A 17,779-nucleotide genomic window follows, 5' to 3' on the forward strand; every position below is an offset into this window, starting at 1 on the left:
AAAGAATAAAATAGATAGGAATAAACTTAACCAAAAAGGTAAAAGACTTAAATTCTGAAAATTATAAAAGCTTGATGAAGGAAATGGAAAGATATCCTGTGTTCTTCGATTCAAAGAATTGATATTGTTAAAATGTCCATACTACCCAAAGCAATCTCCACATTTAATGTAATTTCTATCAAAATACCCATGAAATTTTTCATAGAACTAGAACAAATAATCCTAAAAATTATGTGGAACAACAAAAGACCCTAAATTGCCAAAGTAATCTTGAGAAAAAAGAACAAACTGGAGTTATCACACTTCCTGACTTCAGACTACTACAAAGCTACAGGAATAAAAACAGCATGATACTGGCACAGACACATAGATTAATGGAACAGAATAGAGAGCCCAGAAATAAACCCACACACTTATGGTCAATTAATCTACGACAAAGGAGGCAAGAATATACAATGGAGAAAAGACAGTCTTTTCAGTAAGTGGTGCTGGGAAAACTGTACAGCTACATGTAAAAAAATGAGACAAGAACATTTCCTCACACCATATACAAAAATAAAGTGGATTAAAGACCTAAATGTAAGACCTGAAATCATAAAACTCCTAAAAGAGAACATAGGCAGAACACTCTTTGACAGAAATTGTAGCAATATTTTTTTTGGATCTGTCTCCTCAAGCAAAAGAAGTAAAAGCAAAAATAACCAAATGGGACCTAATTAAACTTAAAAGCTTTTGCACAGCAAAGACAACCATTGACAAAATGAAAGACAACCTATTGAATGGGAGAAAATATTTGCACATGCTATGATCAATAAGGGGTTACTATCCAAAATATATAATCAGTTCACATAACTCAATAACAAAAACAAACAACCCAACTAAAAAATGGGCAGAAGACCTGAATAGACATTTTTCCAAAGAAGACACACAGATGGCTAACAGGCACATGAAAAGATGCACATTACTAATCATCAGAAAAATGCATATCAAATACACATGAAATATCACCTCACACCTGTCAGAATGGCTATCATCAGAAAGACCACAAATAACAAATGTTGGCAGGGATGCAGAAAAAAGGGAATCCTTATACATTATTGATGAGAATAAATTTGTGCAGCCACTATGAAAAGCAGTATGGAGGTTCCTCAAAAAACGAAAAATAGAACTACCATATGATCCAGCAATAATTCCACTCATATATCTGAAGAAAATAAAATAAAATATACATGCACCCAATGTTCATAGCAGCATTATTTACAACAGCCAAGATTTGGAAGCAACCATCAACAGATGAATGTATAAAGAATATGTGAGAGATATATATATATATATATATATACACACACACACACACACACATACAATGGATTATTACTCAGCCATAAAAATAATAAAATTCTGCCATTTGCAATAACATGGATGAACCTAGAGGGTATTATGCCTAGTGAAATAAGTCAGACAAAGACAAATACTGGTTATAACTTACATGTGGAATCTAAAAAAAATAAAAGAATTGAATGAATATAACAAAATGGAATCAGACTCAGAGATATAGAGAACAAACTAATGGTTACCAGTGGAGAGAGGGAAGAGGGGAGGAGTGAGATAGGGGTATGGGGTTAAGAGATACAAACTACTATGTATCAAACAAATAAGCAACAAGGTTATATTGTACACCACAGAGAAATATAGCCATTATTTTGTTATAACTTTAAATGGAGTATATAATCTGTAAAAATATTGAATCACTATGTTGTATACTTGAAACTAGTATAATATTCTAAATCAACTATACTTCAATAAAAAAACAAAAGGAATGAAGGACTGACACATACTACAACATGGATAAACCTCAAAAACATGCTGAGTGAAAGAAGCCAGATGCAAAATACCACATATTGTATGATTCCATTTGCATTAATGTATTAAATGTCCAGAAAAGGCAAATCTATAGAGACAGAAATTTTATTATTGATTGCCTGGGCTGGGGGTAGGAATGAGAAGTGCTTGCAAATGGGCATGAGGTATCTTTTTACAGCGATGGACATTTTCTAAAATTGGGATGTGGTGATAGTTACACAACTCTGTAAATTTTCTAAAAAAATCATTGAGTTATATCCTTAAAGTGAGTGAATTTTATAGTATGTAAATTATACCTTACTAAAGCTGTTAAAAAATAGCTATGAAACCACCATGCAGTTTTATATGTAATTCTGACTTTTATACATCTTATAACTACAAGACTTTCATAAGATAGGGCAGCACTGATTCCCAACGACAATATGGCAGAAGCTCCAAAAATTTTGAAAATCAATCTTAACATTCTGGCTCTACGAATAGATGGGTCACATGGTATTATTGCCTGACACCTAATAGGCCTCAATAAATGTTTACTGGATGAACAATCAAACCATCTTTATAGCGTGATTTTCCCCCAAACGTATCATCTACCTGATAGATGAAACTCAGTTGATTAGGGCATATTTTTCTTAAGAAAACTGAAATAAATGAAATGCCGATATCCTCAGGGGAAAATCTGATAAGAGCTTAGGTAGTCAGGATCTGTTAGGCTATAATGAGGTAAGATACTAACTCCTACATGCTACAGACTCACTTGATTTAGTAGGGTGTGGAGATGGAGGTGGGGAGTGGGAATGTCTGATCCACAGTCTTTCAGAGATCCAGGCTGACCAAGGTTTAACTGTACATCAACAGGAGTCATGGTAGACTAACAGAGATTGAAAAACTGTGTATGGGCTTTTCACTACCATTGCCCTTAAGTGACCCACCTCACTTCTGCGAATATTTCATTTGCTCCCTAACTCCAAAGAGGGCTAGATATCCAAGGGAGTAAATGGAATATTTGGTGAGCATTGCAGTCTGCCACATCTGTCATCAGGGGACTTTGTCTCAGGATTCTTTTCCACAGCTAGAGATAACCTCCTTCTCCATCTATCCGATTAAGAACCACTGATCAAGAATTTAGAATAGTAAGACAGATAGCTAGTGGGAACCTGCTGCATAGCACAGGGAGCTCAGCTTGGTGCTCTGTGATGACCTAGATGGGTGGGATGCAGGGGGTGGGTGTGGGTGGGAGGTCCAAGAGGGAGAGGATATATGTATACATATAGCTGAGTCACTTCGTTGTACAGCAGAAACTAACACAACATTGTAAAGCAATTATACTCCAATTAAAAAAAAAAGAATTTAAAATAGATGACCTTCAGGTTCTTTGGAGCAAATTTTGAAGCAGGAGACAAATACCCTGCTTGGTATCCCTGAAGCTTTTTTGGGAGAAGATGGTTCTTGATTCACCTTTTTTTGCCCAACACTGAGGATATCATCTGGTACATGGTAGCAGCTCACTGAGGTATGGAACTGAGTTTTGTCTCAGAGAAACAGATCAGGTGAAAGCCTACAGTCTGAGTACAAATATCTCCCATCTTCCCATGGTGTTCTTCAGTCACAACTTTTTTTTTTTTGGTTGAAATTCCTTCAATTCAGTTAAATAGAACCAAGAAACCGTTAAATTCTGAGGGAAAAGGAGCAAGAACTGATGCAATGTAAACAATTACTTTTACTGTTTTATTACACCACAACTAACACCTCATGTAATAAAATTTATATATGTAGTGTTTAACAAAAAATAAGCTCAATGCTTTAGAAGAATAGAAAGAAATGCATCAAGATTTATGTTATTCAACCATGTGAAGGTATTTGGAGAAAATGTCTTACGAGGCTGTTACCAATCTGCACTCCATTATTTATAGTATTTAGCCCCTTAGCTTCCGGTCTCTGTTCTTGCAATGTCAGTTTTATCTTTTTCAAATATTACCTTTAAAACGCAGGACCAAACTCCTTAATTCTGGCAATTTTGACTTTTCGTGTAACTTCTCATGCTTTTAAAAAATTTTTTTTATTATACCAAGGTCCCCAAATGAAGCTTTTGCTGCATCAGAGCTTATTATTCTCTATTTTTTAGGCTGCACATATTTGCTAACAACTCACCCACTACCCGGGATGCCGTTTCATTTCTTTTCTATCTACTGAAAGTTTGCTCATTGCTCAAGCTCAAAATGTGTCTTAACCCTACTGTGAAACTCTCCCTGAATATTTCTGCTCACACTGATCTGAGCACCTGAAGCACCTAGGGTCTACAGCAGTCATCTATGCACCAAAAACTATCCAGAAGTCTTCATTTAAACTTTTTGAGTCTCTTTCTCCCAGCTAGAGTATGAGCTTCTTGAGAGACTGTATTTTATTACTTTATATCCCCATATATGGATTAACAGAGGACCCTCAAGAAATATTTATTGCATACCTACTCTGAGTTAGGCCTTGTAGAGGTATAGATGTGCTACAAGGTATTATATTTACTAGTTGAATTAATGTTTGAAGAATCTTTAAGATGCTATATTTTGGAATTTTTTAGTGGGCTGGATTTTTTAAAAATGTTGATATTTCAAATATGTTTTAATATATATTATCCTCATTTATCAGTACTTCCTGAACTTTTATATTTTAGTTTTAGTGAAAATATCATTTTGAAAGTATAAATGCTGGATTTCATTTTTGAGAATTTATCCTTACATTCATTACCTACTGATTCTGTTTCATATACCAATATTATGTTTCCCTTTGTTGTTAGCAGATCTGTCCCTGGATCTCTGAATCTACAAATATACACAAAACGTGGGTCCAAAGATGACGATAATTTTCTCTTATATCTTTTAACAGCTGGATTGTCTATTATGCTAGGTATGACAATATACATACAAAAATATTCATTTCCCTTGATAATTACAATAATATTACTAAGTGTTCCTCTAAATCCATGTTAAAGCAACAAAAAACCACAGCTTCTTGGAGTATAAAATAATCTATTATTAATCTTACTACCTTTTTCCCTTTACCATTCAAAAATCCATTGCTAATCTGCGAATAATGTTCTTTCTAAAAACATCCTCTGAAAAACTCTCTTCCTGCCACTCTTACATTATGCCAGCATTTTATCTGCTTTTCCTTTGACACTTACTCCTTTAAAACTAGCAAAAAAAAAAAAAAAAAAAATCAGAAAAGTTTAACTCTTACATCTCTCACTGTGTCGTAAAATCCTTCGTCAATTACCCGATGTGCTTGAGAGGTTGTCCGTTTCTTTTTCGATCGAATTACACAATTGTCTCGGCAGCCTGATTTATCAGTTTGGTCCACGCTGTTTCAGTTTGGTGAGTCTTTGTACAGATTGATAACCAGAAAAAGTTTAAAGTAGGGCAATTTCAGACTAAATTGGAGCAGCCTTTTCCCGTAAAGCAACTTAGTACCTCACAAAATTCCAGGGAGAATGAATGATAGAGCATGCACCAATAGGGAGTGGAGAATAGTGTTTTATCTAAGTTTGCAACCCAATCCTTGGGAGCCAGAGGTGGGAATTTTAAAATGGGGTTGTCCTTTCCTTGGAATTTTCTTAAAGTGGTATCGCTGCCTGATGATGTTAAAGTTTGGCAAAGATTGCCCAATCACTAGTTTGTATTAGAGGATTCCCACCCGCCCCCCCCCCGCCTTTTTTTTTTAAGACCTTTTTGATGTGGACTTTTTTCTTTTTTTTAAGTCTTTGTTGAATTTGTTATAATATTGCTTCTGTTTTATGTTTTGGTTTTTTGGCCAGGAGGCCTGTGGTATCTTAGCTCCCCCACCAGGGATAGAACCCACACCCCCTGCACTGGAAAAGGAAGTCTTAACCACTGGACCGCCAGGGAAGTCCCGCCCCCTTGTTCTGAGGGAGGCAAAATGTGAAACTGACACTTGACAAATTTAGAGAACTTTTAAGAGTGGCCGTAGGATAATATACTAATACGAAGAATCACATGGCTACTTTTGTGTCAGTTTCAGAGGGCAGAAGTTGTTTTAAGATGATTCATTTTTCATGATCAAATATCAGATGTCAAATTAATGCATTAAAATATTTCATTTTTTAAGAAATGAAAACTAAGAGACTAACATTGATTACTTTTAAAAAATTGTTCTATCTATATAGTTAAGCCTTTTTTGTATGTGTGACTCTTCAATATTAGGAGCAAATATATATTATCTGGGTTGATCTTTAATAACCGAAAGATTTTTGTTTTTACATAAACTGAAGATTTCCTCATTTTAAGTCTAGCAAAAAAGTTCTAAGTACTACAAATTCTTAAGTATTTGGAAACCTGTATAAAAGGTCTTAGAAGTACATGACATATACCATCCATATACTTCAGTAACTTCTGAAGACCAGGTTTACTAAATAGATAATTGGTAAGTATTTCATTATAACTCATACTTTATTTTGAGATAGGTCTTATTTTTATTTAATATAACTCTGCTTTCTAGGTTATTTACCTCTAACAGTAATTAAATAAACCAACGTAAATCTATAAAGTCAGGATATCTTGACAATGAACTGCTACATTATAATCAACATCAAGCTTGCCAAAGAACAATAAATAACAGTAGTTTCATGAGAGGAAATTTTTAAAAAACTTCATTTCAGAAGAAAAGTTGTCTTGTTAACAAGCAAGGTACTTAAAAAATTTTTTTTACTGTTCCTTAACAATGCTTTGATTTTTTCTTTTTACCATCATAAAGGTCTCTTCCTTTGATGACTCTGCTGACATAGGAAATTCTGTCTTGAAGAAATATTTATTGATGGCCTACTCAGTCATGCTAGGAACTGCCAGAATATTTAACTTACAAAGTTGTTATTGTCGTTTTAACGATTGTTTCTCACAGCAGACCTACGGTATTTCAAGAGCAGAGACTAGGTTACTGCCTCACGCTTGGAACGAACCTGCCAGCGCGCAGTGACTTCTTTTATACTGGGCTTAAGCTCACTACTTGATTACTAACCTTGGCCATATTACATAAACCTACCTGACCTAAGTTTTTCATCCGTCATACGAGTATAGTAATAGTACCTGTGTCATAGGATTGTTGTGAGGGTTGAGATAACCTATGCACAGATCTTAGAACGCTGCCTGGTATACAGTAAAGCGACTGGGTGTTATTACTGTTGTAATTTCTCAACGTATGCATTGAATGAGAGGACGAGTGCGTCAGTGAATGCATGAATGAAAGAACTGATCAGTTACTGACGGTCCCTGAGGCTGGAGCCGGCTAAATTACCCCCCTCCAAATTCTGAGCAAAAAGCTGATCTCAACAGTAAACCCGGAAGCCGGAGCCGGAAGCAAAGACCGAGCCAGGGGCGGGGCCAAGTCGCGGAGAAGCCACATTCTTGGCCAATAGGCACATCGATTGGAAAACAAGCCTCTCGTGCGATCTATCGTAAAAACCGCGAGAACGGTGGAGCATTATCGCGAGGTTCCGTCTTCCTCTCCTCCGCTCTGTCTTCCCCCAACTCTCTGAAGTGAGGGTTCCGCCCCGTCCCGCCCCCCGTCGTCCGCGCCCCGCCCCGTCCCCTCCCGGCGCCCCGCCCCGCCCGCCGAGTCCCGGCTTGCTGTCCAGCGCCCCTGCGCCCGGGAGCGCTGGCTTCGCTGGTCGAGGTGAGTGTGACACTTCGCCGTTTCGGGTGGCTCACATAGCAAGGGCCTCTGGCCCGACCCCCGGCCCTGAGGCTGGGTCTGGCAGAAGCGTCCGGGCTGCAGCGAGTGGACCCCGGCCCGAGCGGGCCCGTCTGGGCCTCGGGTCGCCACAGTTGCCGGGCCCTCCTCGCCCTCGGTGGTCGGAGAATCCCGATACCGGGTCTGTGAAATCCCTGCCACTGGGCTCACTGCTTCCAAACTCTAACGACCAGAGTGTTTCGTTAACTCGGGCAAAACGGCATGTGTTTTGCCTAAGACTTCTGCCAGCCTTTGCAGTACTGAGAAAATAACCTTTAACAAATGCTTTTAATGTGCGTGTTTTAATTCATTAATCTACAATATTAGGAAATTGGAGTGGGTATTCCACTGAATTAAGTACGGAAGTCAATCTAAGGGACTCCTTTCCCTTAAAACACACCTGTTTTAAAATGTGTGGAATTTTCTTAAGATGGAAAGGTTAGTTTGCTTTAAATAATAATAGAGTGGATTGGTGTTTATCTGTCAGAAGACTGTTATGCAGGTGCAGTTGTGTACAGCTAATATTAAGTATATCATTTGCTTTTATTTATTTATTTATTTATTTTTGTCTGTGTTGGGTCTTCGTTGCTGTGCGAGGACTTTCTCCAGTTGCGGCGAGCGGGGACCACTCTTCTCGCGGTGCGCGGGCCTCTCACTATTGCGGCCTCTCGTTGCGGAGCACAGGCTCCAGACGCGCAGGCTCAGTAGTTGTGGCTCACGGGCCTAGTTGCTCCGCGGCATGTGGGATCTTCCCAGACCAGGGCTCGAACCCGTATCCCCTGCATTGGCAGGCAGATTCTCAACCACTGCGCCACCAGGGAAGCCCCCATTTGCTTTTAATTGTAGATAAGAGGTAGTGAAGGGAATATGTGTAAGAAAATTATCCTGGTAAAGGCTGTGCATTGCCAGTGAATGCATACGGAAAACCATTATCATTATTTATTACTGGAAGCTTTCAGATTTCATTTGTGTAGATTTCATCTCCCAAACTGCCTTCCTAGCAAGACGCATTTTAACAGAGTGTAATGGCGTTTTAAGGGCAACCAATCCCACCCATCAGGATTCAGCAGGATTAGAAGGAAAGCCATCAGGTTACACTGTATTCTCTTATTGGATCTTCCCATCAGGGAGTGTGGGTTTTGCTTTGTAGTCTTAAATTTGTATAAGCTTTGCCTACCACTTAAATAATAATAGGAAGAAGCACAGGCCCCACTGAAGTTCATGAAAGTCTGCCTTGTAGAGCAGTGCACAGGCTTTGGAGTTGAACACCTGGGTTGGTATTCTGGCAAGTTACCCTCTGAGAAACTCAGTTTTCTCATCTATAAAATAGGCTAAATAATGTCTATTGCAGTGCAGAGTTTTCAGGATTGAGAGATCTTTATTGCACATAGCATGCACTCAGCATATAGTATGTACAAGCTGACCTTAGATGGAGGTGAAAAAAAATCTACCTTGCAATATTAGTCACATGTCCTACTGTCAGCTGTTCATCAGCTGTTTGAGGGCCTGCTTTGTGCTAGAGGCAGGTATACAAATGTAAAGAAAACAGCAAGGTCTCTGCCCTCAGGAGCTTACGGTACAGTCTCTTGGCTAGATTGACGATAGATAGATACACCAATAAATATATAGATTACAAATTGTGAAGAGTCCTACAAAGAAAGAGTAAGAGAGAAGACTTTAGCTTGGGATGGGGAAGTGATTTTTACGTTGAAACCTGAAGGGCGTTGGGACAGTGCTTTCAAAGGCTAAAGGAGAGCAGGAAGTGGTGTGAAGAGTTTAGCACTTTCAAACACTAGAAAAGCCCAGGAGTTTGGTGAGAAGCCAGGGAGGGTGCTGCCAGGCTGGAGAAGTGGGTGGGGCCAGATTGTGAAGAACCCTCAATACTTGGTAAGTTTGATTTTTCTTAATAAACTTTTGAAGGGTTTATTTAGAATGCATGTGACTAGGGAGCAAGTTTACCTGAGAAAGAGAGGGAGATATAGTTGGATTTACTTTTTTAAAGGCTCCCAGCTAAGTGATTAATGTATTGCAAAGTGACTCGAGTGGACACAGGGAGACCAGTAATACATATGGCAAGGCAGGAGATGACAGTGGCTTTCCATTTGGGCAGATGGAGAGATGTGGATAGATTTGAGGTGTATTTTGGAGATGGAAACCGTAAGCCTTGTGATAGATTGGAGGTGGTGGAGGAATCATTCATGACTTCCGGCTTTCCTGGTGGTTGGAAAGACTGGGGAAGATTTGGATTGGTGATGAATATCAAAAACTCTTTTTGAATGTGTTAAGTTTGAGATACTTGTGAGACATCTAAACGGCTTCTAGTTTACTATTTCAGTGAATAATTACCCAGAAAGCGTCCCTTTCTAAATACAATCAACGATGTTATTTCTAGCCTAGTTCCCCTTGCTTTACAGGGAGAGAATTAAGATGTGGAAAGATTGAGTATCTTGTTCAAAGTCAAGTAATATGTCTCATAAAAATAGGTAAGTGAGTAGCTAGTATAAATATGGGAAGGTACTGGACTCTCATGTTGCATTGGGGATATAATTGAATACTCCATATTCTCTGACCTTTTATATAAAATAGCAAATACTTTCTTATTAGTTGGGAATTAAGAGTTTGGAAATAATAGAAAATAACCAAAAAGTTAGAAAACTCTGCTTATTGAAAGCTTATGTTACTACATTTTGTACTAACTTGGTATTAATTCCCAGTGAAAATAGTTTTTCTTAAGAAAAAACATTTTCTTTGAAAGGTACTTCTCTTTGGAGAGTTTGAGAAAGGGTGCCCAGGAAAACCAGAGTAGAATCTTTGAACAAAGCTCAACTTGTTTTTAGTGTTTTAGCATTTTCTTAGTATCCTGTGGAATCCTGTCAGTCTGTGTGTATAAAGACTTAAGGCTTAGAAATCCACTGGACACCCTTCCCCAGCCCAAGAAAAAAAAATCCTCGTTCCCTTATGAGCTGTTTGACCTTGGACAAATTATTGAATCTCTGAGTTTGTTTCTTCTTGTGGTAAGTGATGTGAAGTTTGTTTCTGCCCTGTGCCTAGTTGATAAGATGGGAAATGTTATTTCTCTTCCTATCCTTGTCAATTTGGAGCTAGAAAGGAATTTAATCTGTTCTGGGTTCTGGCCCTTACCAATAAATTGGTGTCTCCATTTTATGTTAGGCAACTAAGGCCCAGAAAGATTGTAATAGAAAAGTACAGGATTCTTATTTCCTAGTGCAGTATTTCTTCTTTCATTGAAATAATTAAGTAAAACTCTATGTTCCCAGGCCTGTTTCTTTGCTACTTCTGATCATCTGCAAAGCTAAGAAGAAAGAAAGAAAAGAGAATAAAGAGATGAAAGAAAGAAAATATTAGAATATAGGACAATATTTAGATAGTAAGAAGTGAAGAAAATGAAGCTGTAAGTGATCTAGTTATATTTTATATTATATACATTTAAATATATATATATATTTAAATTTGTTTGGACTTTATCTTTTTTTTAAAATTAATTAATTAATTAATTAAATTTATCGCTGTGTTGGGTCTTCGTTTCTGTGCGAGGGCTTTCTCTAGTTGTGGCAAGCGGGGCCACTCTTCATCGCGGTGCGCGGGCCTCTCACTATCGCGGCCCCTCCCGTTGCGGGGCACAGGCTCCAGACGCGCAGGCTCAGTAATTGTGGCTCATGGGCCCAGTTGCTCCGTGGCATGTGGGATCTTCCCAGACCAGGGCTCGAACCCATGTCCCCTGCATTGGCAGGCAGATTCTCAACCACTGCGCCAGCAGGGAAGCCCACATTTAAATATTTTTAAAATGTTTTAAGCTAAAGACAAAATGAGGTAGTTCAAGAAGGAAATGGGTTTGCTGTGTCTAATTTTTTAAGCTCTTTGTTTGGTTGCATGTTATGAAACTGGTCTCTGTTCTCTTAGATAGGGATTCCTATCTCAAGTTCAAGAACTATTTTTTTCAAATAGGACTATTTCTACTAAGTAGTAAATATTGCTTAAATAGTGAGAGTATTTTTATTAGTTATTCATTTTAATCTCCTTCTAAATATGTGTGAAAATTTAGTTTTCTTATAAAAGAAAAATATAGGAATTGATGTATAACTCTCTTTTTAATGTCTGCAAATAGCTATATATGCTGACTGGTTTATTTGGCAACGTTTGTTAGCAGTATCATAATTTTCCATTTTTTTGTTCTCTTTAGAAATGGACCAATTTTGACAAGATGTAGTGCTGCAGTGTGCCTGATGGGATATGTTGAGTCATGGCATCTGAACTTTGTAAGACGATCTCTGTGGCAAGGCTGGAAAAGCACAAGAATTTGTTCTTAAATTATAGGAATCTGCAGCATTTCCCATTGGAGTTACTAAAAGATGAGGGACTACAGTACTTGGAGAGACTCTACATGAAAAGGAACTCCCTTACAACCTTGGTACAGTATTATGTTGCATTAAAAAAAAAAGTCATTTATAATGTGGTCCTGACCAAGATATATTTTATATATCTTAAGATATTCAGACCAAGATTTATATCCCCTCTTGTTGTATAAACAGGTAATAAAAGTACACATACAGGGGCTTCTCATTACATGAGAATTCACTATCCAAGTTCTTGCAGTTATGAAGTTTTAAGAGTCGTGTAGGAAAGCAAAATATTCACTAATATACCACTTATAAAATTAGTCCCACACACTGCTACATATAAGATAGATAACCAGCAAGGACCTACTGTATAGCACAGGGAATTCTACTCAATATTCTGTGATAAGCTATCTAAGAAAAGAATCTGAAGAAGAATGAATACATGTATCAATATATGTACAACTGAATCACTTTGCTATACACCTGAAACTAACACAACATTGTAAATCAACTATACTCCAATAAAATTAAAAAAAAAATTAGTCCCTATTCAGAAACCCCTCTTCACTTAGCCTGTGCATCTCTCTGGGCCTGTGCTTTCTTTGTGTGTTAAGATTCTTAGATGATTTATGGATGTTACAGTACCCAACAGACCAGTTAAAAAAGTAAAGAAGAGAAAGACCAACAAGGATGACTTTGATTTAGACGTATTTAAAAAGGGAATGATTTGAAGATTAAAATATTAAGACAGGCATTAGGAGGCTTGATGTAGCCTTTGAGTGTTTTGAAAAAACCCCAAAACCAAAAAACCTTCTTTATGATTGCACTGTGAAAATCAGATGACTTTGAATTGGGCTGTCATCCAATTTGTTGGAAAAATTTTTGCCACAAAAGCCAACATTTGATTCACTCTTTTTACGTTCTAAGAATAAGCACATAGTTATCATTATAACCTAAATTTTATTACACATGAGATTAAAAAAACAAATATTTTTCAAGAGAGTGTGCCTGTCAAACTTTTTATTCCCACTGTTTATCATGATATTTGGTCTCTGTTTTAAATGGATTTTGCTTTATGTGGCCTTTTCTGATTATCACTGAACCTCATTTAAATCTTACACTTTGAATTCTAGTTCTTTTTCACTTTAGATGATTTATGCATTCTTGTTGTTTCTTTGTGAACAGACCCATTTTTCATTCCCTTCTCTGAAAGTATCTGAGTATCTGAAAATATGCCTTACTGGCTTCATATATATGGAGTGTTTTTCTGGAAAAGTTTTACTTAGTCTGTGCAAAATACCTACAATGTGTAGAAAGCATTATCAAATTTGTTTATCTTTGTTGTGTCTGAAAGTAAGTGCAAGTATATCTTTTATTTTTAGTGTTTGACATATTTGTGTATATATTATTTTGCATGCCTAATTAGATTTTTTTAAATTAGATTTTTCACTTTTCAAACTTTAATAATCTGTATATAGTTATATTAATCCTTTTTGAGAGATCATCGCATGAAGTGAAACCGTATTTACCTAGTGTTTTTCCGCCCTTTGGAGAAGTGGTGTAAGAAATAATTTGTCAAGGATTACAGCCCACATTTTCTCATGTTTGTTGTTGATGTACAAAGAAAAGGTTGTGAGTGGATTGCTTCTCAACCATCAGTTATAGTCCACAGGTAGAAGAAATTGACCTTTGCTTATAAATGTTACAATAGACTTTTGGTTTTGTGGCCGTTTCTTGGCTGCAGTTTTCTATTTATGAAAATATTTAAGTATCTACTATACAATTTTAACTGATATAATGGCTCCCAAGCATACATTTCAAGTTCATGCTTTGCCACCTTTTTAGTCACTGAAGATTAAATTGTTGCATATGTTTATAATGGTAGGTGTATATATTTTATTTTAATGCTTTCTCTTAGCTGGAACATTTGATTCCTTTGTATCAAAGAGCTTTTTAAACTGTAAAGTGCCATACAGATATCGGGATGGTGGGAATGGTAGCAAGCATACCATTCCGTGACTATACTGAGTATAAGACAGCCTACTTATATCCAGCATAATCTGAGAATGGCATACTGCACAGGTTTTCAAAGCTGATGAAACAGTACTTGCCCTTGAGTGCTCCAAACTAGTGACTGCAGGCTTTTAGAATGTTTGCTGGTGTTATTGATAAAGTATATTTCCTATAGAAATAATAGAGATTTAGTATGTAAAATTTGACTTAAACTGCAATACTGTCCAAAGGAAAAAAACACATTATTGGAAGCATATACTATCTCAAACACATTATGAGTTAATTGGCCTTTTTTTTTTTTTTTTTTTAGAGAAGCTTGGGAACCTGCCAATTGTTTCCATTTCCACATTGTTTTATTATTTCTTATTAACATTGTTTTATTGTGTTTAAATGTCTTCTCCTCAGCATTCCCCTTCTCCCCTCTTCGTATGAAGCCTCTTGGTGAGGAGTCACTAATGCCCGACTTCTGTCCTTCCTTTTTCCCTTCAAGCTGCTCAGTATTGCACTATGGTTTATATTTGTAGGATGATTGTATGTCAGATGCTTAGAACTTGGGGAATGCCCATATAAAAAATAAAGCACAGGGAAAAGCCTTTTTTATATACAAAAGAATAAACTGTTCATATTTTACATATAAAAATATGTGCCCTTATAGCAACCAACATAAGAAATATATGGAAAGTAGTAGTTTCTCTTTCTATTCCTCCAATTCTGTGCTTTGGAATAACCAGTGTTAATAGTTTGGTTGTGTCCTTCCACTCCTTTGCTTGTGTTTATGTAATTATGTACTCTGTATTTTTTTCCGTTTTTAAACAACAAAAGGGAATCATACTCTACATATTTCTCTGCAGATTTCTCTCTTCACTTCATTCTCATTCCACTAAATTCTAGGCCAAGAAATATATATACATCCTTGTATTTAGGATCAGGTCTCAAAAGTAGGATTGCTGGGTCAAAGGGTAGGAACATTTTATATTTTAAAGTACTTTTTAGCAGTATTTCATTGTACAGTATTACCACTTATTTGTATAACTGAAAAGTCTTAAAACTGTTTAAAATATAATGAGTCAATTTATATAGGAATCCAGTTATATAATTAATAGGTGAATAAGAAGTAGTTAGGAAACATTATGATTTTGGTTCCTAACATTTATCTTAGAAAATGATTTAAAGAATTTTTCTATAATTATTTTAAATGCAGTTCAAGAATTATTAAGTCTCTGATTTTTGTGGTAGTTTGAAGTTAATAAGAGAATAGGAGATACAGGTTCTGTATTTGATAGGCATCCACATAGTTGTTGAATGAATAAATAAAAGAATATAAAGTAGAAGAGCATAAGGTCTATAGTACAGGTATAACAGTTCCAGACTGAGAGTCTTTGAGGGCAGGGACTCTGTCTTAAATTCTGTATCCCCAGTGCCTGGCTACTGTCTAACATTTGTAGGACACATAATCTAATTCTGTGTAGCAGGATTGTAAAAGATTTTTTAAGGAAGGTGCTATTTGCATTGACCCTGAAAAATGAGTTTGTCAGCAGCTTGGGAGGAAAACTATCATTCATTCATTCAACATGTATTTATTGAGTACTTTCTGTGTATCCAGTACTCTACAAGGCACTGACATAGATACATCATGGAACAAATTCTTACTCTCATGGAATTTTTGTTTCTTGACATCCCAAGCTGAAGAAAAAAATATGAACTGAGATTCAGTGGCAGAAGATTAGGATCAATATTTGTCCAAAGACTTTAGTGACAAAGTGATGGTGACTATGATGGTGACTATGTTAGAAGCTCTGGAGAGTAGAATGCAAGTTTGAGGGGTTAATTGGTGAGAAGGAGATGAAAAAATAGATAACAAGGTTGATGGGTCTTCAGGTTTGGTTTTGATATGGAAAAGCGGTCATAGCTGGAGGTGTCTTGACAAAAAAGGAGAATTTTTTCTTCTTTCTCCTTTTTTCTTTCCTGTTCACCCCTCTTCTCTTTTCTAAGAGGAAAGAGTTGAGCCTGTGTAAATGTTGATGGGAAATCTCCATTAGAGAGGAGTTGAAGATTCAGAAATAAGGAACAATTAAAAGTTCAAGATTCCTAAGAAGGTAGGAAGGGATGGGCTCCAGAGCACAATTGGAGGGAAGGACTTTAGAATTAGTATCCCCCTTCCACCTTTAACAAGAGAAAGGAAGGATAGGTGCAAAGGAAGATTCACATTGTGGGGGAGAGAGTTCTTGTTTGGTGACTACCAGGCAAGGCCAGCTGCTTAGGGAGTGAAGATTTGTGGAGAGTGCAGGTTTGAAATTATTGTTGCGAAGAGTCACAGCAGTTTGGTTAGAGAAAGGTAGTAGAATCATTGGCATTATTCAGCAAGCAGTTGATGGCTAGGTTTATGGTGGAACCATCTGCTTGTTTAGGGAGTTTTCTCCTGCAGTTCTCAGATGTCTGAGGTATGAAGAAGTTGGGATGTCGCATTTATGCAGGCTTAGGTTTTTGCCAGGTATAGAGGGACTAAGGAGGTTTAGGATTTTGGCAAGAGTGATTAAAATGATGGGACATGGAGTCTGAGGTGGATTGGAGGCAAAGAAAGAAAGGAGTGAGTGAATAGGGAAAATGGAGAGGGTCCAAAGGATCCATTGATGTTGAAGACTTATTATACTGGGCATGATTGAGTAAGCCATCTGGGAGGATGGGATATTATAGTTGTGGAGAGAGACATCAGTCATGGAGAAGTTTCAGATGATGACAGGATATGAGTGTGCAGGCTGGAGGGGGCTGAGGTAGAGCCTACCTTGTCCCCTTGCACCCTAATCCCCACACCCCCTCCCTGCAAATAGCTGGGGTCTTTGTAAGAGTTAGAGAAGGAATGAAACATGGAAGCAGGAATTAGCAGTGGAAGCATTTGAGTTCTGCAGTCCCAGCAAGAGAGTGTTTCATTGTTTGGTAGCACAACTTAGTACTAGGAAGTAATAGACCAAGATCCTATGTGCTTAACCTCTTTGGATCTCAGTTCCTTCATTTATAAAATAAAAGGCCACAAGCGACTTGGAGGGGAAAAGAAAAAAACTCAGCTTGGAAGCAAAATCACTTAATGGATCTGCCAGCTTCTCTTAATGAGTGTAGTAGGCAGCAGGCCTTCCTGGGGACGTGGAAGAGTGACCTCCCCAAATACTGATGGAGCTCTCATCTCACCTGTTGACAATTTTATTTATAAATATGAATGGATAAGAAAGAGGCATCTAAATTTTAGTGAAAGAAGGGAGTTTGGCTTATGGCTAAGAGCAATAAGAGTAGATGGATCCTGATTAAGCAGTTAATCTATGTAACAGGAGAGAACTTAAAAATGATATCCTTCTGAGATTCAAGGGAAGAAGAGGTATGTCCATCACAATCCTGAATTGGGGTGGGGGGATGAGGTGGGGGATGAGGATGTTATTTCTTTCCTATTGACCCAGGAGAAAATTTTCCTGACCTCCCCCCATCAAATATAAACAGGCAAATCATAAAAGAATACAGATAGTCAAAACAAAAAAATGTTTAACTTTCAATAGAAGTGATAAAACATTGATCATCCTTACCTAGTAATTAGAAAAGATTTAATACCTGGTGTGGAAGATTATCAGTGCCCTATGTTGAAGACAATGGGGAGAAGATGCTCTCATACACTATTGGAAGGAGTGGAAATTGACTCATTACTTTTGGTGGGCGGTTAGACCATATCTAGCAGAATTTTACATGTGCATATGTTTGAACCAGCATTTTCACTTGCAGGAATTTACCCAACAGAAAAAATAGTCAAGTGGACAAGGATACTCATCACA

At 37.3% G+C, this 17,779-nt stretch overlaps 2 protein-coding genes across 5 annotated transcripts in view; one reads left to right on the forward strand and one right to left on the reverse strand.

Annotated features, from left to right (window-relative positions):
- The window catches only part of TTC23 (tetratricopeptide repeat domain 23), a 121,940-nt gene extending 116,617 nt beyond the window's left edge, over positions 1-5,323 (reverse strand). The window contains exon 1 of one of the 2 annotated variants that reach the window (XM_061181808.1): positions 5,095-5,323. The gene's annotated coding sequence lies outside the window, so the exon portion shown is untranslated. The remainder of the gene's footprint in view (positions 1-5,094) is intronic. The other variant, XM_061181809.1, reaches the window with a different exon arrangement.
- Positions 5,324-7,340: 2,017 nt separating this feature from the next.
- Positions 7,341-17,779, forward strand: part of LRRC28 (leucine rich repeat containing 28) — a 174,347-nt gene continuing 163,908 nt past the window's right edge. The window contains exons 1-3 of one of the 3 annotated variants that reach the window (XM_061181811.1): positions 7,341-7,539; positions 10,875-11,008; positions 11,798-12,025. In XM_061181811.1, the coding sequence (XP_061037794.1) occupies positions 11,858-12,025 (168 nt within the window). In that variant the 5' untranslated portion in view covers positions 7,341-7,539; positions 10,875-11,008; positions 11,798-11,857. Of the gene's footprint in view, positions 7,540-10,062; positions 10,080-10,874; positions 11,009-11,797; positions 12,026-17,779 lie in introns of those variants that run through there. The other 2 variants (XM_061181813.1, XM_061181810.1) reach the window with 2 other exon arrangements.

The sequence above is a fragment of the Eubalaena glacialis genome, chromosome 2 (assembly GCF_028564815.1).
Source record: "Eubalaena glacialis isolate mEubGla1 chromosome 2, mEubGla1.1.hap2.+ XY, whole genome shotgun sequence".
Classification (NCBI taxonomy): domain Eukaryota; kingdom Metazoa; phylum Chordata; class Mammalia; order Artiodactyla; family Balaenidae; genus Eubalaena; species Eubalaena glacialis.